At 40.7% G+C, this 22,918-nt stretch overlaps 3 protein-coding genes across 3 annotated transcripts; all 3 read right to left on the bottom strand.

The window, feature by feature from the left end:
- ints4 (integrator complex subunit 4) lies at window positions 1-10,054 on the bottom strand. Its single transcript, XM_084351912.1, has 24 exons — window positions 9,939-10,054; window positions 8,669-8,863; window positions 8,285-8,402; window positions 7,739-7,845; window positions 7,504-7,618; window positions 7,113-7,198; window positions 6,939-6,989; window positions 6,550-6,638; window positions 6,083-6,203; window positions 5,908-5,979; window positions 5,633-5,807; window positions 5,251-5,456; window positions 4,702-4,844; window positions 4,329-4,444; window positions 3,866-3,999; window positions 3,570-3,724; window positions 3,258-3,351; window positions 2,429-2,509; window positions 2,169-2,299; window positions 2,010-2,069; window positions 1,560-1,719; window positions 1,297-1,440; window positions 591-711; window positions 1-477 (listed from the first exon to the last, which is right to left on the bottom strand). The coding sequence occupies exons 1-24, from the start codon at window positions 9,990-9,992 to the stop codon at window positions 278-280; spliced, it is 2,928 nt and encodes a 975-aa protein (XP_084208038.1). The 5' UTR covers window positions 9,993-10,054; the 3' UTR covers window positions 1-277.
- Window positions 10,055-11,178: 1,124 nt separating this feature from the next.
- On the bottom strand, window positions 11,179-13,962 carry LOC311255721 (uncharacterized protein; the record flags this gene model as incomplete). Its single annotated transcript, XM_084350370.1, has 3 exons — window positions 11,179-11,518; window positions 12,771-13,251; window positions 13,905-13,962. 3 exons carry the CDS (start codon window positions 13,960-13,962, stop codon window positions 11,179-11,181), a joined length of 879 nt encoding a protein of 292 aa, XP_084206496.1.
- Window positions 13,963-18,421: 4,459 nt separating this feature from the next.
- kctd14 (potassium channel tetramerization domain containing 14) lies at window positions 18,422-22,758 on the bottom strand. The gene is made up of 4 exons (XM_084350639.1): window positions 22,624-22,758; window positions 20,029-20,253; window positions 19,765-19,899; window positions 18,422-19,109 (listed from the first exon to the last, which is right to left on the bottom strand). Exons 1-4 carry the CDS (start codon window positions 22,675-22,677, stop codon window positions 18,798-18,800), a joined length of 726 nt encoding a protein of 241 aa, XP_084206765.1. The 5' UTR covers window positions 22,678-22,758; the 3' UTR covers window positions 18,422-18,797.
- Window positions 22,759-22,918: the final 160 nt, after the last annotated feature.

The raw sequence follows: 22,918 nt of genomic DNA on the forward strand, positions 1-22,918 counted from the left end.
TCACGTGTGTTCGTCTTTATAAGAAACAACCGTAGATACAAAAATATTCTGGTACAGATGAAACTCCACGAGAAAGAACAATACTCTTAATTACTTAATTAACTTAATTATTTTTATGCAACTGTGATTAAAAGAGAAAGCAGATTGTATATGTACTGACACATCTAACACTGATGATGATGAGCGCCATCGAGCTCTTTCAGTCCTGATCGAGTAAAGAAAAACAAGCTGAGAAAGTTTTGTATGTGAAGTTGAAAAGAGTCCGTCTGTCCTTTTGTTAGCGTCGGGCAGGTTTAGGCATGATGAAGACTTTGACGGACTTGCTGAAGGGGATGGTTCCTTCTACGGCCGCCTCTGGCGGCGGGAGGCTGTCGATGCTGTCGCTCCATCCCAGCTTGGAGGCAGAGGAGGAGGAGGAGAGGGAGGTGGAGGAGGAGCTGTAGGCCAGCAGGAGGCGCACCTCGATCTGAGACGGCTCTGAAGGAAGAGACGAGAAAACGGTCAGTGAAAGAAACAAAATGACTGTGAATACAATGAAGGCAAAGTTTAACAGTTTGGGGTCTGTATCTCCCTGCGTGTGTGTTACTGACCTGTCCATGCGGTGTGTGAGAGGTAAACCTGTGTGATGAGTCTGTGTCGGTCGGGTCCAGGCTTTCTGAAGTCTGCAGGTTTAGGATGGATCACGTGACTCTGCCCGTCTGGATACAAAACCTGCAGAGACAACAGGAGGCAGCAGGGGTTCATACTCAGTGAATTAACGAGTAGTTGAAGGGTTTAATGAACAGACATGTAGCTGTTAACAAGTCTGCTGCAAAAATATCAATCTGGTTAGTGAGGTTTAGTGGTGAGACTGAGTTCTGGGTTTTCCAGAGGACTCGAGCAGACGGCTTCAACAAAACACATCTTTTACTATTGAAAATATTTTGAGTTAAGTTCTTAAATCCAGTGTTCAGGTGTTAGAATCTGTACGACTAAAGCAAAACTGTGGCCAAAGTTTTAGTAAACAAAGGAGTTTTAAAACTTTGTTTTCTATTTTGTCGTATATTATTACACAATAAAAATGTGTTTTGTGTGTCTTTAAATCTAGTATGTTTCATTTCATGTGTGTGAACACTGAACATTTGAAAAAATTCTTAATGATGAATGAAAACAAAATCAACCCCACAATGTTTTTTGTATGAATTTCTAAGATCTTCACGTCTGCAAAGGTTTGTCGACCAGAACTCTGCAGCTGACCAAAAGGCCATTCGTCAGCTGAGAAACTGAGGACGTCATTTAGTTTTACATCAAACTGACCTGAACTTTCACAGTGTTCTGAGGATCCTGAACGTGCTCCAGTGTTGCATCAATGTCGAGCGCCACCACCAGGCCAGACGTGAACCTCAGCGGGTTGTCAGACTCCCCCGTCGGCTCTATGATGGTGGCTGTCGCCCGATGGATCTGTAAACCGGCAGGGAAACAAAAAGTACTCAGGTTACCACCCGGCTCATCACTGCTGCTGAGTAGAAACAAACATTCTCAGTTTTTCTGCAGATTTCCTTTATGATCTGAGCGACTACCTGTTCAGGGAGTCTGAGCTGCAGCAGGCCGCTCTGTCTCAGGGTCGTCTGGAGGATCTTCACCAGCTCGACCGGTTTACAGGACGACAGACGGGGCATCAGCTCCAACAGCTTGTCAACAAAACTGTCCTGGAGGTGGGGCAGCTCTGTCAGGAACAACCTGAGGGGGCAGAAAACATGGAAAGAAGGAACAGTGAGTGGACAGCAACTGAAAACAAAAGCCTACAAAGAAATGTTGTTGTGACAAAATACATTCCAACCTCTAAATAAACATGATTGATTTTATACACCTGGAGTGTTCAGGGGATTTTGCCTCAGTACCACTAAAATCTATAATCCCTAATTGAAAGGTGTTTGACAGATAAACTTGCCTTGTGAGTATTAACCAGACAAGTCATGGTTATGGTTATGTAAAATAAAGCGTGGCACACCAACAGACAAACATCTCACCTCTGAAAAGACTCAATGTCCTGCAGAAACTTCTCACAGCTGCTGATGAGAGGATCCAACCTGAAGAGAAAAGACAAACATCAGCTCACAGATGTAGTCCACATGAAGTCTTAAATAAATAAGATGTGTGTGTGTGTGTGTGTGTGTGTGTGTACTGACCCTTGCCTGGTGCGAGCAGTCAGGATGAGCTGCAGAGCTTTGGCCTGGAGGCGAACATGATGTATGGTGGCCACCTGTCTGCTGTCCAGACCGCTGTAAAGAAACTCCAGCTTGTAGGTTTCCTCTAAGATCTGCAAACAACAACAACACACACATACAAAAATCACCTGAAATGATCTCACAGATGTGGTTATACCAACGTGTGTGTGTGTGTGTGTGTGTGTGTGTGTGTGTGTGTGTGTGTGTGTGTGTGTGTTGACCTGCTGAGCTGCTGCTGTGGCCGTGACGTTTTGTTTGAGGCAGAGAGGGACGGCCATGTTCCACAGCTTCTCCTGCAGAGCCTGAAGAGACATGGCGAAGGTAAAACATCAAGGTCCTTACTAAAAAACACCAGTCCATTTCTGTAAAGGGACAATTCACCACAAAATCAAAACTGTTTATCCATCTAGATTGTTTTGGTGTGAGTTGCTGAGTTTTGGTGTTATCGGCCATAGAAACAGGCCGTGTTGTGAGCAGTTTCATGTAGGAACTAGTTATTTCTACTGAACTGAACTACAGCCGGCAACCGTATCACAGTGTGCCTCTACTCATGGGGGAGAGGCTAGCTTAGCTAAGCTAACATTACAGTGCAGCCGAGGAGGACAGAGTTCATCCCCAGAAACATAGGGGGCCTCACGTCCATGAGTAGATGCACGCTTCCTTCTGCACGGTGATACAAAAAGAAAATAGTTCCTTCATGAAAGTGCTCACACCAAAGTCTGTGCATTATCTTGAGTAACTTTGTCATAATTTATGGAAAGAGACTTCGCTGATGAGTTTTTCTGATGTATTTTTTGGCGCTTTGAGCTCCACAAGCTGAGTGACATCTAGTTCCATTATATTGGAGAGAAAGCAGACATCTCCGCAACTCTGCAACTCACACCAAACAATACAGATGGATAAATAACACCACAGGTAAGAGGTGATTTTGATTTTGGAGGGAACTGTCCCTTTGAACACATGCTAAAAGAAGTAACAAAAAGCTTCCCACAGAAATATTAGTCAAAGCATAATAAACAAAATCTCACACACACACACACACACTCGTACCTTCATGAGCAGCAGCTGGCAGCGCAGGTACGTCGCACAGAAATCAGCAGCTCCAGCAAGTTCAATCTGCAGCTCGCCGAGCCGCCGCAGGTCTCTGACAGACAGACGGGAGGAAAAATGCATAAACACACTCCTCCTCATCCATCAATTAAAAACATGCTGAAGCAGTCCAACATTCACTGTATCTATATTTCTTCCTCCATCTCTGAAGTCAGTCAGGACATCAGGACACCAACATGACGGCCACAGTCAAAAACAAACAACATTATGAGGGCGTCCTGTGTGCTTCTGTGCTCGTCTCAGTCTCATTACCGTATGGTGAAGTCCAGAAGGTCCTGGGCTCCGGGCGCCTCCAGGTTCTGGATGGTGCTGACCCTGATCAGACTCTGCTGAAGGAACAGCTGAGCTGATTCCACAGAACCAGAACCACAACGCGAGTCCACCACGTCCAAACCGCTGCCAGGCAACTAAAAGACAGGAGAACCGTTAGAGTGAGCCACTGACCGTCTTTAAATAGTGAAGTTTAGTTTTGCTCATGGCGTTGGACATCGACTGCAGTAATATGACTGTTGATCTCATTCTGAGTACTACACTGTTCCAGGTCTCACTCTCAGTGGTGGTACGAGGTGTGACAGACTGTCCCTCAGGTAGGCGTAGTGTCTGAAGGTGTGGTCGGAGAACAGCGCCGGCATGGTCGGACACGACTTGGCAGCGTTAAACACCAACACCAGAACGGCAATGTCTGAGATCAACAACCGGAGTCAAGAGATAAAAACATAAAGTTCACAAGTCCAGAGCAGCAGACAAACAGACCTGTGTCTGTCTGATGTTAACTGTAACTAACAGCCCGTAAACACACTGTGAAGTAAAGCTGCCGTCATTTTAACGTTTCAACACGCCGTCAGCCGCTGAAAATTGTTCACTAAAATTGCTGAATTAGGTAAAGACAGATATCAAAACAGTCAAATCATGGCGTCTGATTTGAGAATTGAACTGGGCAGAATGAGGTCGATGTGGCTCGTCTGCATTAACGCAGGTGTGTTTTAAGGTCTTCAGGTGTGTGAAGGATACAAGCCGGGTCGTCCATGTCAGGCTCCGGTGTGTCGAAGTACGGGTGTGTGCTGAGCAACTCAGGAACCAGCGGCAACACCAGCGTCGGGTGACGGGAACCCATGAACTTCAGACACCTGAGAGAGAAAATAAAACTCAGGACAGGACAACTCATCCAGGACTCTAACTGTCTATCAGTGAGTTTAATGCTTTAATGAGGACAGAGTTTGTCTGTTACAACAGCTGATATCACTCACTGTGCATTTCAGTTAGTATTTCTTAATATTCTACTCCTGCATGAAGGATTACACAAAAACTACAGAACAGATTTCCACGAAACTTGGATGGATGATGAGTCTTGGCCCAGAATAGAGAGAGAGAGAGAGAGTCTTACTTCCAGACAGAGTTGCGGTCGGTCGGATATTTGTTGAGGTTCTTCAGCAGCTCCAGCAGCGCGAGTTGGATGCACTCTTTAGTGGAGACGTTGGTGTAACAGATTAATTCATGGAGAGCTTCTCTGATGTCACGAGACGAGTCCTAGAGATCGACAGTGACTTCATCAATAAAAGTTTGAGAAAAACATTCAGATGAAATCTTTAAATTATGAATGAAAACTTACTTTTATAAACTTTATTACAGCACATAAGAGAAGTTAGAATTTAGTCCGGTCCATCACGTCTTCAAACATGTGGATGTTTTATTGTAATTGTCTTTATTTAATCTTTCTGCTGTATGTTTTATCCTGTTGTCAAGTATTTTAGGACGATACCGCGTGGCTGATTGATTGTTTGATTGATCAATGTGTGCGTATGTCCAGCTCGAATAACGAATATTGACTAACTAATAAGAAAATACTTGTTGAGACAAAAACTTTTAAGGCTTTAGAGAACGACTGTTTCACCAGTGTGTGTGTGTGTGTGTGTGTGTGTGTGTGTGTGTATACCTCTAACACAGCCAGCACCGTGTCCAGCTGGTCCTCTCTGAGTGTTATATGTGTGGAGATTTCTCTCAGCACGTGGATGGACTGCAGCCTCACTTCCTCGATCTCGTCGTTGAACATGTCGACCAGGAAGTCCAGACACTTTTCAGCGAAGCTCGCAGACGACTGAGCGAGCTTGGAGAGCGCCTCCACTGCCGCAATACGGACCTCTGAAATAACATTCAAAAGACTCAAGTCAGAGAGCGTGAAATATGTAAAGCAATAAAGTAAAATCAATAAAATGGACTACTGAAGACATGTGACAAAATTATACTCTCTGATTTTCTGTAAATCAACAAAATCAAAATACATCAGAAACATCATTTGGGCGCCATGTTTCACGTACCAAACATCTCGTCCTCCAGGCCATGAACAAAGGCACCGCAGGCCCCTGAGGCGATCAGGTTGACGGTGTTTGTGTCAAGTTTCTCCTTCGGGGCATCGTCGGCCCACTTCCTGCCAGAGGAGAACTCTCCAGAAGCAAAGAGGTCTTTGGCCCGTTCGTGAGCTGTACGTTTCCTCTGGACACCGAGAAGAAGAGGAGGCGGAAAGGGTGTTGAGTCAAAATCTCTTTTAAAATAAAAACAGCAGATATCTTGTGAAAGAACTTAAATCACTCACCCTGAGATCAGACATCAGCTTCTTATCCAAAGTTTGTTCCAGAAAGTGAGGACTGACCTGCAGCATCGAACCCTGAAAACATTCAACAAGTTTCACTTTTGAATGTTCTCACATTTACAGTTTATAAAACTGTGTATATGGATGGAAATAACCGTGTGTTGTCCTGTTCCCTCACCAGTGTTTTGGCGGCCTGCACCCGGACCATCCAGGAGCCATCGCTGACCATGTGACTGATCTTCCCAAACACATCATCAACCAGCCGGATCTCCTCATTGGAGGACGGGATCGGCACAATGCTGATTAGACACACAGAACAGTGAACTACAAGTCAGGCAAGGCCACTGGTGCAGTCAGTAAAGGGTTCATGGGAATGTAAACTGGGAAGTACCACTTGTTGTTTTGCAGCCTTCAACCTTCAAGTAACAAACCAACTAAATAAAAGTTCAGCCATATTATCATGATGGAGCATCAGCATCAGTTTCACTACAGTTTATTTAAGATTATCTAAGATTTTTTATTTTCATTTTAGCCTCTATTAGGACTTTTCCTTCCTTAAGGCTGTAAAGGGTTGTAATGTCAACAGACAGTGGAGCTAATGCTTCAGCTACACTGACAGAGAGTCACTCTGAAGCATCTTCTCACCTTTCTGGGTACAGCTGGCTGAGCACCCAAACCATCTGCACCGCCGCAGAACGGACCTGCTCATAATCATCTGACAGCAGCCTGCAGGCCTAAAGACACACGGACACACATAAATATACATGTCTACACATTTACAGCCACTGTAGCTGTGATCAGGGAATGATTATTATTATTAACAGTTCTTGAAGCACTTTTCACTTTTATCTTTACTTTATTATTATCCTCCCACAGAGACATTTGTCTTGACATAGCTTTAGCTCTGACCTTCACAACAACCACAGTAAAACTTAACACAACATAAGTCTAACTGTCCACTGTGAGGACGGTCTGTTAACTCCAGGATTTTCAATGTTTTGACAGGTTTCAGTAAAGATAAACGTTTCTGTTACCTGGTCATAAATGATCTCATGAATCTTCATTCCTCTCTCATGCAGCTGCAGCTGGAAAACAAACAGCACACACAGAATGAGCTGAGATATATAATACGAATCATCACTACATGAGTGTGGTGCCGGTTAGTTTTTAATTTTTAATGATGAGTGCAGGTGTTAGCAGTGTCCTACCATGGCTTTGAGGGCTGCAGTGCGGACTCTGGGGTCCTGGTCTCCAAAGTAGTCGCTGATTATACTCTGGACTTCCCTCACTGCTCCTGTAGCAACACAGTACAACATCTCAAAGCACAGTCATCACCCTGAAATGTGAATTTTCAAGAGCCGATTTCAAATACTTGTGTAATAGCAGACATTTTAAAGCTTTTATGAAAACTTTAAATTCTGCAAAAAATAAACTGGTATCACAGAATACGTCTTCTTAAAGACTGTTCTTCATAAATAAACTACTCCATTCATTTTAAAGCATTGAGGACACACGATACAGTTTCAGAGCATGCACACATTGTACACTAAAATAAGTCAGAGTCACAGTTCAGTTAACTAAATATACTGAGGCACAAACCTAACGATGTGCCCAGACCCTCGTTGTCTTTGGTCAGGGGAGAGTCCACCATGCCGAGACATCCTAGAAGCTGCAGACACTTGTTCCTCACCCCGAAATACATATCAGACAAGTGCTGAGAGGAAGAAAGAGACAAACAACATATAAGAGTTTTGTTGCTTTGTGCAGAAAGTAATGTTGAATCTGCACAGAACACTTGATGATATGTACTGTGAGTAGATTAAGTGTTTGTCACCTTGCAGGCCACCTCGATGAGCCTCTGTCTGACTGCAGGACTCTCAGGTAGTTGTGTACCGATGACCAGCAGAGTGTCCAGCAGCTGAGCGAGAACCTGATGGGACTCTGCAGACACAGAGAGAAGCAGAACGGAGCAAACACAGACACTTTGTTTTACCTTTTTACAATTCAATTTCAAGTGTTTTGAGAAACTTGTGATCCATTTAATAGAAACATTGTCAAATATATTTACATACAATCTTTAATTAGAAAACTAAAAGGGACTGCTCGTCATTTAAGCTCTCCTCAGCCCGACAACTCTCATGAAGTTTCCTAATTACAAACTAAAACATCTAATTAAATTGTCACATTAAAAAGACAAAACTCTGCTCAGTGCATACGGACGATAATAAGTGAGGGATTATTAATAACAAACACTGTGCAGGCAGGGCTGAGTGAAGAACAGGAATATCACAGTTTACATCAAGAAATAACAAAATAACAAAGTTGTGTAGCAGTTTAGTAGGTAGAATATCAAAGCTTAAGATGTGTGAATGTGTCTTACTCTCATTGTTGAGTGTGTTGATGGCGTCGTCTACGATGCAGTCGGGACTGAAGCCCTGCGTTTTGGACAGCAGACCCAGCAGAGAGGCGATCTTCAGTCTCACAGAGTTATCTGTCTCCTGGGAGAGTAAAACACCGTCAGCAGTGGCATCATGTGTTAATTTCTTTACAACTTAGCTTGGACTCCACCGCATGAACACAACTGTGAGACACTGTAAATTGTGTTTCCAGCTGCAGATCATGGTTTTATCTCTTTAATGCAAAATTGAACATCAGTAAAAAGGAGCACAGCAGAGCTATTTCTAATGAGTTTGAAGGGATTACAAGTTCTTAATAGTCACAGATTATTCACACACGTTCCTGGTTATGACCCACAGTTCTTTACCTTGTAGTAGTGCTCCAACAGGATCCTGACCACTCCCTCCACGCTCTCCGTCTCCACAGGCTTGCGTGCAAAGTGAAGCAGGTACTGCAGAGCATCAGTAGAGTTGGTGGCCTTACAGAGGTCGATGTGCAGAGCCGCAGACTTACTGGGTTTGGACAGACGCAGCTTCTTGGTTGGAGCTTCTTCCTGAGGGATCTGTCAGCATAAAATAGCTTGAACTTAAAAAATAATTCCTGCATTCACTGCCGTCACTGCTCATGGTGTGAAATCTCTGTTTATGTCAGACAAAACTTTCAACTTTCCTTGTTTATACAGCGTTTCTCCGTCACATGTGAAGATTTTACAAAGAAGGGGATGTTTATCCAAAAAACAGTCACTATTTTCTGCTGTTTAACTCTTATGAATCTGACTGCTTTAGTTTTGTCAAAAATATTGTCAAAAGTTTTCAATGGTATTGAATATTAAACAGGAAAAGACAACACTTATGACATATCCAAAATCTAGGAAGACTTATTTATTTATTATTTAAATAAATAGTCCTAACCCATAATATAATTTGGTTATAATCTCATAATTCTACATTTATAGGTTGAATTATTTAAAAACAGAGTTTCTCTAAATCATAATTGAATAACAGCACCGACCAAAGAAAGCCTTTCTCCAGCATGAAACCTTAACATAATAGTATCACACTTTAATAGTAATGACATGTAATATGCTGACATAACTCATATAAATACAGTAACGTTAAGTTACGTGTTGCTGTATAACAGATGCTATTAGATGCAATCAGCTGTTGAAGATATTTATGTAAAGCAGATCTGTTATAGTTGGATATTGACATTAATTCTTGGAAAAGAGAGAAACAGCAGCAGTCTGCAGCAGCTGTCAGTATAAACTGTGTAACAAAAACACATAACTAGCAAGAAAAATAATGTTAGAAGCAACTTTTTACTCCATATGTGACGTTAGCTATGTTATCTTCCACTTAATAGTCAGTTCACATTTAATAAACGTAGCTAAAAAGGTTGTTCAGGTTAATTTAGTCGCACAAACAACAGCTTAAAGTCTGATTTAGATTATAACTGTCAAACAACAGCTTGTATTGTGTTTACAGACTGTGATTGTGACTGTAAGCGGCTGTTTGTTGTTGGTTTACGCTAGTTAGCCACTTAGCATTAGCTAACATGCTAGTTAGCTGTCAGACACAGTTATCGGCTCTCATCTTGTTTCAGGAGCTCACGGCGGTGAAAAGGTTTAATGAGCTCACCTGCACGACTTTAGAAAACTCCTCATAAACTCGCTTTTTCAGATGTGCTGCCATGTTCAGAGAAAGGAGGTTAGCTTAGCTTTCTCATTCAGCAGCTACACGATGTGTCCCCTCACACGTCCCGTAGCTACGGAAAGAAAAGTAAAACGCGTTTTGTAAATACCGTTACTTTTGATCGACTTTTTACCCAGGTGACATTTTAATATATTTATCAGCATTATGAACACAGGTAATTAAAAATAAGCTGCTAAATTTTAAATAATAGGTTGTACATGCGTTAGCTATAGCAGGATTTAAAGGATATGTTCACATTTTGTCCTCATTCTGTGGCTTTTGTCACTGAAATCACCTGAGTGGGGGATTGTTGTTCAGCCAATATCCACAGGAGGGACAAATACAGCAATTTATAACCCTATCCATGCACATGTGGGCATCTAAGTGTTAAAATAGGCAATTTTTTGTATTAGAGCTGCATATAAGGACTGTTTTTATGATTTGTAATTATTTTCCCAATTAATTGACTAGTTGTTTGGTCGAAAAATGTCATAAAAAAGTGAAAAATGTCCAAAGTAATGTTTTCAGAGGTTTATTTTGTTCAACCAGCAGTCCAAAACCCCAAAATACTTCAGTTTACTGTGATGTTAAGAAAGAGAAAAGCAGCAAATCTTGACATTTGAGAAGCTGCAACCAGCGATTGGTTGGTGGTCAAAATCAAAATATCGGCCAAAGTAACTACTTGTGTTAGCTCAGTTGTTGTCAGTATTGTAGAGCAGTGGATTAGGAACTCATAAAACAACAAGAAAAAAACACTGTAGATTTTACAGGTAAAATTTAAAGACTGTTTATGAGAATACAGATCATTCAAATGTACAAACAACACACAACAAAATTCACAAACTCAACTGATTATAAATATTACAACACAACTTGTATTCTGACTACATGTCAGTGTTTAAGTCTAATCCTATTTATTCAGAAAGGTTCATTTTTATTTAAACCAATAAAGGAGGAGAGCGTTGTTTCTAGTTTAACCGGTGAATTAAAAGTACTCCAGCTCATCACCACTCCTACTTCTGCTACCTACTACTCACACAACTGCTGGCAATTCTGTTAAATAGAGAATATTTCTTAAAGATATTTTAAGTAAATTATACACAGAGGAGAGCTTGTTTAATCTGAAAGTCTTTTCAAACCCTGATATATATTACATGAACAGATACAGTGACCAACAGTCAGGTGATCAACAGGTAGTTTCCTGGAGCTCGATGCCAGCTGCAGATGTTTTGACCCTCCTCCGGTCTCCTCTCTTTGTGAAGACTCCCACTACGATCACCATGATGGGCAGAGCCACACAGAGCATGATGCGGCTGATGGGCAGGTGGACGGGACAGGTAACGTCAGGTGAAGGGATCGGAGCAGTGGGAGCATCGTGAAACAAAAAGCTGGATGTGAAGTCCAGGAACACCGCCCTGATGTTTCCTTCCGTGGTCACCTGACACCTCCACTTCCTGTTGTTGTCTTCCCTCTGGAGGTTTGTCACCAGGGTGATGTTGCAGCGAGAGCGACCAATCAGCTGGTACCTGCAGCAGATCACACAGCCGTCAGTCATCAATTAATGTTTCATATATTTTCTTTATTGCTGTCATCGAGTACTTCGTAGTAAAAGTACAGGTCGGGTAATATTCAGTAACATCAACAAATCCCAAACTGTAAAATGATTCTGACTAACGAGTAAAGCGTCATGTCTTCTTCATCAGCGCCCTGAAGGATCTATGGTTGTTTAAAAACACATCAGTGAGCCACACTGTTGTTCCTTGATTACCATGAACACACACTGAAGTTTATTTTGACTCACACACACACACACCGTCCTGCTGCCACCAACACTCACTAGAGCACCAAATGTGGATTAATCCGCCGCCAGAAATAGTCCCACACAAATGTACTTTTTCCTCCTGTTTGTTCGATAAAAGCTAAACTTAGCAGCTATTTCAGAAAATTAATTCTCCTCTTTGCTTTTGAGAGGGACGGAAACATGGCGGTCACAAAACAAAACTGGTCTGTGGACGATAAAACTTTTTTGTTGGAGAGCTTAAAGGTTTTAAGGATTGTTGAACGCTGGTGGTCGAAACAAAGAGTTGTGTTTGCAGAGATGAGTGAAGCAGCTTTCCACTGAACCAGAAACACAAATACTGTTCCCAGGATACAATGTGGGAACAGGTGGAGTGAATGAATGAATTGATATATCTATATATGTTATTTATGGCAGATTAGCTACCTAGCAGCGGGCAGAACCACTTCGCACATGACAAGAAAGTTCAATCCTGATTTAATGCTTTTAAACACACAAATTATCACATCAGTTCATCTAGTGTCAGTGTAAAACAGTTCGACTGGAATCTCTGATCAGAAATATTGTCCGTGTAACCAGAAATACTGATGGTTTTGGGGTTTTATCAAATTTGTTGACACTAAGAGAAAGAAAGAATAATATCAGCTTCAGTGTTACAAGTTAGTACTTAATAATAATGTACGGAAGTCTATTTATGCCAGATATCTACCAACAATAGCAAATGAATTAAGTTATTTTCATGCTTTTTAATGACATTTTAAAATCAAAATATCTGTTACATTTAGCTTCCTTTGTTATTGTTAATTTGTGTTTTCTGTCAGAATTGTAACTGTTCTGAAAAGAAGAAATAGTCACCTGTACCACAGCTAAACATCCATAATGACATAATAACATCATTATTATTATTGCTGTTGTTGTTTATTGTTATTATAAAAACAGGTATTTGTAATAATAAAAAATAAACAACAAAATAAATGCACCTGCTGTCTTCGGGCTGCAGCATGGTCCCGTCTGCAGCCGCCCAGCTGAGGTTGAACACACTGGAGTACGACCTGCAGCTGCCGGCATCGTAGTAGGTGAACAGGGCGCAGTTGAGGGTGAGGTTTCCTCCAGGCTGCAGGTCGGTGATGGCGGACTGTGAGGTGATGGTGAGGAGGGAGAGGTAAACGTCAGTGACAGACTTTCCACCCTGCAGGCAGACGTAGGAGCCGGCGTCGTCGACCCTGAGGTCACGGAGTGTGAGAGAGCAGTTGGATGTGATGGACAGGCGGCTGGATTTGTCTGAGGTCATCCTCACCTGCCCCCCATTAACCTCCTTGGTGAACCGGACCTGGCCGCCTTTGAAGAAGGTCCAGGAGACGAGGGAGCAGTCTGGGTTTGAGACCAGGCCGGTGCAGGGCAGCAAGGTGTCACCTCCAAGTCTACTGTACACAAACACTGAGTCTTTTTTACACATCACACCTGGAAACACAAAAGTCTGTGTCAGCCGCACAGTGGAGACAGATTTCAAACATCCAAGTGATGATTAATCTATAAACTCATCTTTATTTTTTATAATTCAGATAAATCCACAGTTTACTGATGTTACGTGGAAATCTGCATCTTCTAGATTTTGGGAGCAAAAGCACTGATACTCTTTTTAATCCTTTGTGATCAAGGATGAATCAGAGAGGGACTTTCCATTCTCAGTTTCATTTTAATAATTTCAAAGAAGTGAAACTGTTCAGTGTTCCTCATTTGGGACAGAAAATGACAGAAACAGATTTTATTTACTCAAGTCATACTTGAGCTGAAGTAAAGAGATCATTTATTTATTTATCGGTTTGTTTCATGTGGGCATCGTTACATCTACACTTAAACTATGGTAAGAGTGAGTTTGTGTCATTAATGTTGTCATCGTGTCCCTCTTTTCTGCAGGACCAGCACTTTTACTATTAATACTTGAGTATATAAGTTTACTCAAGAAGCCTAATATATTTATCTGATCATCTGATGACATTATTTACTATTTAACATTATTGTTTCAGTACTTTTGTTCAAGAAAAGAAGCAGAGTACTTCTTCCACCTCTGACCCAATCAGATCCAGCCACAAACAGATCAAAATAAGTCGTACCTGTTGGAAGCAGACAGGTGAGCAGCAGAACTCTCGTCAGGTCTTTCAGGGTCGTCATGTCTGTTTTCACCTCTGCAGCAGCTCTCTGTGTGTCTCTGTGATGCTGCTGCCGCTCTTTAGGCGACTGTCTTCATTTCCTGTGTTAACTGAACTGAACAGGACACACACATCAGCCTCCATCCTCACTGAGACACAAACACTGAACATTGTTTTGATATAATGATTTAATGGCTCATTAGAGGATGAAGTGATGAGACATGAGGCAATTTAATCTGCTGTTCGATTAATGCAAAAAAGTTACATCCTTTAGCAAATTACAGCATCATCTCGACACCGCTGTGATTATTTTAATGCAAGAAGAAGAATTTTAAAGTAAAGTTATCTCCTCACCTCCATGATGATGGAAAGTCAGGTGAACTTTCGTAGTCCACAAGACATTTCTGGAGCTTCACGGCAAAACAGAGTTGCAGCATCCTCTTAAAGAACTGACGTAGCTGGAGACTTGGTTTAAAACGTCGAGGCCCTGAGATCCCAACATGATTTGACAAGACGTCATTTACACCCTCGACTCACAGTTGGCATAATAACTGTAAACAAATATGTACACAAGACTAATAGATGCGTATTTCTGTACAGTGAAGATTTCAGCCTAAAGAAAGGGCGTAAATCAAATCAGTTTTGGCTCTTGGGGCTCCTGCAGACTTGACAGACGAGCTGTATGGAGCCATTTCATGATTTTTTGTTTGTTTTTTACGTTTTAAAACAAGTCTCCAGCTACTTCAGTTGTTCAGGAGAACGCTGCGACGCTGTTTTGCTGTGAAGCTCCAGAAATGTTTTGTTGACTACGAAACTTCACCTGGAAGCATGGAGGGAGGAGATAATGACTGAATTTTCTGTTTTGGGTGAACTTGTCCTTTAAATTTACATTTTAAAAGAAGCTTAATCAAGTAATTCAAATTGTATATTTCATTATATTTAAAAGGAATGTGAATAACTGTCCACAAACTTGTTTTTCAGGTTGTTTTTCAGGTCCAATCATCTTCTGCAAGATGATTGGACCTGAAAACAGACAAATATAAAATATAAAATATAAAATATAGAGAAAGAGACTCAACGACATGCAAGAACTGTTTATATTTTTAAGACAAATTTTGCTTTTGACTTTATCACTGGGTGTTTTCACTTCAGTTTGGTGTTTCATAAATGACCTTGCGGGTTTGATACGTGTCTCTCTCATCATCTCTGTACCGTCAACATAAAGACACCTAAAACTAATTTTGAAACAGCAAAATTATAAGAATTAAAATCAGAAAATCAGCTTTATTGGACAAGTTTGTGTACACAAGGAATCTGACTCACAACAAAAACTGAACAAACTGGTGAAGGATGATGAAAAAATAAAGAATGGGTTTTATTGTTATTTATAAAAGTATGCACCATAAAAGTCTGTATACTGTTCTGCATGTTGTAAACAGTACAAGTAGTGCAAAAAAAAGAAGAAATACTGGATTACTATGTGTACATGATGTATATATATTATGTACACTGAGCAGGATATATACTAACTGATGTTGCTCGATGACACGCAATAAAAACTATAAAACAACATCAGTCAGAATAAATACAAGTTGAAGAAAGATAACACATCCACCTTCTGACCTTCATGTCTTATTGTCACGTATCAGAGTCACTTTTCTTATAATGCGACAGAAGGTGTGAAACGCAGCGGTGGGCACTTTTTGTCCCTGTGGGGGTTTTAAGAGGAAATGTGATTGTGACACGTTGTGGTGAAAATACTGTAGAAGAGGTCGCAGGTCCACGTTTCTCCGTACAGAGGAAGGAAAAGCACTGAGAACCAAAGTCATGCTTCAAATCCGTCCAGGTGATTTGGTCTTTAACTTTATTTCACCAAACAGCTCTGTTGAAGTTTGAAAATGTTTATATTCATTTATTGTATTTATATATATTAAACTCAAATCATGAGTAGGCCTACTCCAGAATGACTCATCTGACCTCGATACGTCAGAATGTGACCCAGTTAAAAGCAGTAAGAGTAAAAACTGTACAGGGGCCCGTCTTCTGCTGGTGTTAGACTCTGTACATCTTAAAGATGACCTGACACTAAAGAAAGTCAGGAAACCGATAACCTCTGAATAACTGAGTAAAGCAGACTATTAAATTTAAGTTGTGTGAACGTAAAAGTTTTAACAACTTAAATGTTTTAGTCTGCTTTACTCTGTGATTCCTAAACTCTAATATTAGAATAAAATATATAAACTATTCCTGAAATTCACTCACAGCTTTTGGTGTTTGTGCTGCTGTATTCGTGCCCACTGTGTTGTGTTGTTGTTCACAGTGTGAGCACACAGGAAGCGCTGTGACACGGAGGGCTGGCGCTCTGCCCGGCTGTGTGGTGAACCTGCTCCGCTCTCAACATGCTGCTTCAGCTTTTGTGTCCGATGACCTTTTTCTTTCTTTTCATCTGGGTCATGGATTTCCCAGTGTTGTGTTCGTGACGCAGTGTTATCCTCGACAACTGAACATCACTGGTACTTAAACACAACACAGCACTGTGAAGGATTTCACACCTTACTACTCTTACGAGGTGCAAACTTGATGCAACCGCCTGAATAACGTCAGCAGATTTAACTCTACAAACTCTGGACTTACAGAGTTGAGGCTGTTTATTTGTATTACATTATGTATTACACGTGTTCATGTTAATGTGTCCATTCTCCTGTAGCACACAAAAAACAAACTGCTTCTTATTTAAGAGAGAAAATAATTATTCAGAACTTGTCCAACAGAACAAATACACAGAAGAAAAAGAAAAAATCAAACAACATATTGACAGTGACACTTAAATCTGAGTTAGTTACAAGCCTGGTTCGAGTTATGAGGGAGCTCAGCTGAATAATATACATCAGTTACATCATTAAAACATTACCAGCAAGCATCACTGTAATCACAAATAATGCATTTTTTAATGTAATGAGTTTTCTTGATGTTAATGACACAAATTAACTGAATGAAACATGTTTTCCTACAGAATCAAACCTGAACACCAGAAGGGCAGTTCAGAGGACGAGGATGTGATGGAAGCCATTTTCTGCCAGTCAAGACAAGAAGTGAATAAAAATGAAGCCTTTATTAAATATATATATGTATATATATATATATATATATATATATTCCCACAGTAAGACAGAACTATGACATTTTATCCAATAATTTAAACTTTTAACCTCATCATTTCGACTTTTATTCTCATAATTTTGCCCTATTACCATAATTTTGACTTTGTACATCATAATTTGACAATTTATCCTATAATTTCAACTATTTACCTTATAATTTTGCCCTTTTTCTTATAACAACAATGGAAATATTTTCTCATCAAGTTTAGTTTTCATCTTTTTTTTCTCTTTAACTGGGAGAAACGAGCCTCCAAAGGATGTGGCAGGGCCTTTAAAAGTCTGTCTCCCTTTTTCTCTCTCTGTCATTATTTATTTATTTATCTCTGCCCCTCAAACCTAGTAATCTTAGACCCCCACAAAGTACTAGATTACTAGTAAATCTTATATTGTCTAGATGAAACACATTCCCTAATATCCTTCACATGCAAAACGTTTGGGCTTTTCTGGGTGGTGGAGAGATGAGAGGGACTCTGACTTTCTTTATTTTTCAACTTCACGTTTGTTTAGGTTGAATTTTCTATTTGTTTGGTCACAACGAAAACACTTGGTTAGTGTTTGGAAAACCTGTTCTGGTCGCCACAAGAACAAATGGAAATGTCCTCAGGTGTTCTTGAAAATATCCACCGGTGTGACCCGTTGCCTTGCTGGCAGTAATATGTGAAAGTCAGCTAATAAACATTTACTTTGAACGTGATATTCCACGTTTGGGACACATCTCGACCTTGGACGTATCTGTGGTTTGCCGAAACGTTAACTGCGAACATCATATCCTGGAGACTGGGCTGCTCCATGACCCCTAAAAGTGTGGTTAAGGCAGCAGGTGAAAACCAGCTGTTGAGTTTACAACCTCTGACATTGTAAGAATTGGTGTGGTAAAGTATCTTTGAAAGATAAGCCTGAAATTAGACACAGTACCTTTAGCATAAGGTTTAATAATCAGACTGTCAAACGCAGCATGACGGGGTTTCTGCTCAAACACCAGCTCTTAAGAAGTGTTGCAACTGTAGGAAGCAGAAAAGGTGTGAAGCTCGGAGCCGAGATGTCTGCAGGTGTTGAAAAGAAGCGACGTGATGATTAATATAGAAATATCTACACTCTAGAGCATATCAGGGTGTCCAGGTAGTTTTTAGGGCCTTTTAATATAGAAAACACCTGAGAGCAAACTTTTAAGGAGTTTTGTTTTATGGGGTCATTCCTATAAGTCTCTTGTTGGACTGTTAATGAAGTAGGCTTATAAGAAAGGTGCTCGATCTGTAGCTGGTCAGGCATCACCAGGCGAGCAGCCACACCAGGAACAAAATATCTAAATAGACTTTCAGATTGTTTAGATGTTGTTGTTTATTAAAACTGAGCAGCAGTACATGATTTCACTGACATTACACAGGATATGAAACAATACTCATATACACGAGCACCTAAATTAATCATTAGATAAAAGGTCTTTGTTGTTAGAGAGTAAGGATACATGAATACTTTATCTTACACCACCGTACGTTTGAAATTAATTATTTACAGATACTTTACTGACCCCTTGTGTCTAAAATGTTCAAAATCAAGACCCCGTTTTCTTTAAATGGGGGTATAAACATGCAGCATGACTTACAAACATTTAGGAGAAACTGCAGCAACTTTGAACAAATAACTCATCGAAATACTGTCTGTTATTTGGATGTACGGTTCGGTTGCCGTCTTCTCGTCACCACCAGGTGAATATGAGTTTGTAGAAGTAGTCGTAGCTCCTGGACATGAAGCTCTTCTCCATGACGTGCGGCTCGATGCTCACCCTGTAGCCCTGACTCTCGATGTCCGTCTTCACGCAGTCCAGCAGGTCTTTAACGGACGGGACGGCCTTCCAGGGTCCGAACGTCACCACCGACTCCTTGTCCGCCTCCAGGCTGTTGATGGCGTTGTCATAGAAACCCAAATCCTCCTCCGTCCGCAGCACGCAGATCATGATGGTGGAGTGGCGGGCGGCGATGGCCTCGGCTCTGGCGATACGAATCAGCACCTGGAAGAAATATTTACCTGCATTTATCAGCAAAATGTACTTCACGTATGAAAAGTTAAAGGACTCATGTTGCAGAAAAATGTTTCCCGTCATTAATGTGAATGTGTCACTTCACTGCTGTGGAGGATTCAGGCGGAGCTCATTTTAACTCCTTAATATACTGTTGGCAGTTTAATCTACAGTCACGAATCAGCCTGTTCTCAGCTTTGTGACGAAGCATTTTCCAGCTAATCAAAGAGGAGTTCAAAGAGTTTATCTAGCTGAAGAAGAAGAAGAAGAAGGAGGATTTTCTCAACACGTAAAGGAACAATTCATCCTTCAGTTTATCACAAACATTCAACATCAACACATCTGGACATACATGGTAGATATTTCAAGCAAAAAATGCTATTTGATAATCACCTGGAACTATTTGATGATTATTCAGATACTTAAAAATCATGACTCATCCCTGCTACACGGTTTTCACTGGACAGGAAGTGGATGAAAAAGGATAATCTGAGTAGTAACTGAAGCTGTAAAAAAAACCTTAGTGGAATACAAGAACAACATTTGCCTCTGGGACGTGGTGGAGTAGGAGAATAAAGTTGCATAAAATGTAATATGTAATCTAATGACAGTTGTTGTGTTGTCCCTCCGTCAGTGTGTTTCTGACCTCGATGTTTTCTTTGTAGTGAGGGACTCTGGAGAGGAACTGCTGCCTTCCCACCAGCTCTCCAAACAGCCGAGGAGTTTCCTCCAGACGTTTGATCAGCTGCTTGATGTTGTAGTACACCGCCTCCCTGTGGACCTGCAGAAACACACACACACATATTTCAACAGGCGGACTGATCACGTCTGTTTCTGAGGTGACAGGAGCCGTTCACATCCTTCACGATGTCTTTAAAGCAGTCGACTGATGAAACAGCAGGTCTCAAACCTCCTGGATGTTCTCTGTGGGCACACAGTCTGATCTCAGGAACTCCAGGATGGCTCCGAAGTGCGAACCATCGCGGTCGATGAAGTATCGTCCCTGCGTGTCGGTGCGTGGTTTGGGCTGACCGCTGAACAGCTCGGCCAGCTTGGAGTCGGGGTGTTTCCTGAGCGTGCTCAGAAAGGTGCTGAACGGGTGACCCCCGACGTTCAACTGCACGACTGGAGAGGGCTGAGGGGACAAAGATTACTCATTTACTTCAGGTTTATTTCTGCCTTTTTGTTTTGTGTCCTGAGAACATATATCTCATTCATAAGTAAATCAAAATAAACTGTATTGAAAAGAAAAGATGATGTCTGAGCAGCCTCTCAAGCAGGAATCAGCTACACTACCCAAACACTGTCCTTTTAAAAGTGAGACTCGGGTTGAGTTTAATTCTTGTTTCTGACAGATTCTGTAATTTGAAAGATATTGGTAAAGGTGAGTGCACAGCATCCACTTTACAGGTGACATCTTCCAGACTAGCTTACTGCAGATTGATGGCAAGTTCATTATCCATTATTGTTCTTGATTAGCTGTTTAGTTGTAGTAAAAAAAAAAAAAACGCCCTCTCACCACTTCTGAAATGACAAACTGACCTTCGAATGTCTGGTTTTGTTTGACCAACAGTCCAAAACTGAAAAGATATTTAGTTTAACGTTATAGAAGACCAAAACAACAGCTAACATTGAAAACCCAATGTAGTCCGGGTTTAATTTACAGTGGATGCTGAATATGTGAGAAGTGACTTTGTGGTTTGGGAACATGTGATTTCCATTTGCTATAACTTTTGTCATCGTATAAACTAGGTCTGCAGCTAATGATCTTTTTTTTGATTCATTGTTTGGTCTATAAAACTTATACAGGGCACCACAGACATATCGGCCGATACTGGCCTATCACAGATTAATCAGTACTGGCACATATGGTGTCTGCAACAGGCCGATATGAAACATTTTTTAAGAGCTTATAATGTGAAAAATGATGCATAGATCATAATAATTTAAAAATATGTGTTTAATAACCACATCTGATGGATCATTATGAAAAAAATATGTTTACCTCCCAGAGCTCAAAGAGACGTCTTCAAATAGTTTCTACAGGTTTCTTCATTTACCGTCATAAATGACAAAGAAAAGCAGAAGAAGCTGGAACCAGAACATGTTTGACACTGATGAAACAAAAAGTCCAAAATAGTTTCAAAATGTCTTTTAATCAACTCATCGATGAGTCGACTGATCGCTGCAGCTCTAAAATAAACTACAGTGAACATGATACTGCAGATTAAATGACAGTGAAAACAGCTGTTCTTGTCCTCACTGACAGCTCCTTGATTACTTTAACACACACACACACACACACACACACTGTGTGCTCAGTAAAGGGCGTCAGCGTGAGTCACCTACATATTGATTTGCTCAGGTTGATAAGACCTCGTGCCTCCACTGTCTGTCAGGAAACCAGTCCAGTTACAGCTGCAGGGACAGATCTAGCAGATCTACGATCAATAACTGTAGTGGTGGAAAGTAACTAAGTACATTTACTCAAGTGCTGTACTAAAGTACAATTTTGAGGTACTTGTACCTGAGTATTTCCATTTTGTAATGCTCCCTCCATTACATTTTAAAGGCAATATTATACTTTTTACTCCACTACATTCATTTCATAACTTTAGTTACTAGTTACTTTGAGGATTACATGCTGCATCAGAGCCAAAGTAGAACATTTTCAATAAACTGTCTTTATCGACAGTTCAATTTTAAAAAATCTGAATATCGGATCCAATAATCGGTCGACCCGAGTGTACAATGTTTCCATACATGTAAATACTTTATATGTTTAAGTAACTTTTGATACTTGAGTACATCTATTATCAGATACTTTCCCAATGTAATACAATATCTGTATACTTATCAAAGTATGACTTTGAATACTTGAGTCCATTTAATACCAGATACTTTGAGTAAGTAAGTAATATTTGAATGGCTGACTTTCACCTTAACCAAAGTAATATTTTAAACACGGTATCTTTACTTTTACTCAAGTTTGACTTTGAGGTACTTTTACTACACAGAGTACAGATTACGTACATACATTTAAATATATGTATACGTTACTTTTACTTGTAATTATAAAACTTAAGTACATTTATTGCCAGAAAATAACTGTTGATACTTTAGATTATTGCACTTTTTACTCCACTACATTTAATTTAGTGGAGTAAATCGTGTATTTCCCTGTGAGACACATTTAAGTTAATGATCCTCCGACACGAACTTTTACTTCTGTCTCGGTTCGTTACTTCTCGAGTTTCCTCATCGTTTGGATTCCTGCAGAACATGGCGGCTGTTCAACTCGTTCAGACCTTAAAATGACTGAAAGGAAAGAAAACCTGCAGGAAGTAATGAGCTCAGTCTGGAAACAAGAACAAAGGTGTGTTATCCTCAGTGCTGTGTAGCTTCTCTGCGCCTCCATCACCTGTTCAGTCAGGTAACAGGTGAGTTTGACGCTCACTGCTTCACTAAGTCTTAACCTGTGATGTTAAAAGTCAGTGTTTCTTACTGGAGCTGCAGCTGAAGACTGTTTCTCAGGTGATTTGTAGTCCGGCAGACTCATCTTGACTTCTGGGTTTGTTCAGGTGGGAGCTGGGAGACTTCTTCTTCTTACACCGCTCAACAGGTAGGAGCCAGGGGGCGTGGCCTAACCCGGACCTGCAGGTGCTGTAGTGCTGAGAAGATGAGTCACTCTGGAGTAAAATCTATGACTTGGGTCTGTCAACATTTGGGTAACTCTGCTCTCAAAACCAACTCGAGTAAAATAAAGATAATGTATTAAAGTATTTCTTCGGCTGAAGTAA

This window comes from Pagrus pagrus, assembly GCF_965226575.1.
Source record: "Pagrus pagrus genome assembly, chromosome: 4".
NCBI classification, from domain to species: domain Eukaryota; kingdom Metazoa; phylum Chordata; class Actinopteri; order Spariformes; family Sparidae; genus Pagrus; species Pagrus pagrus.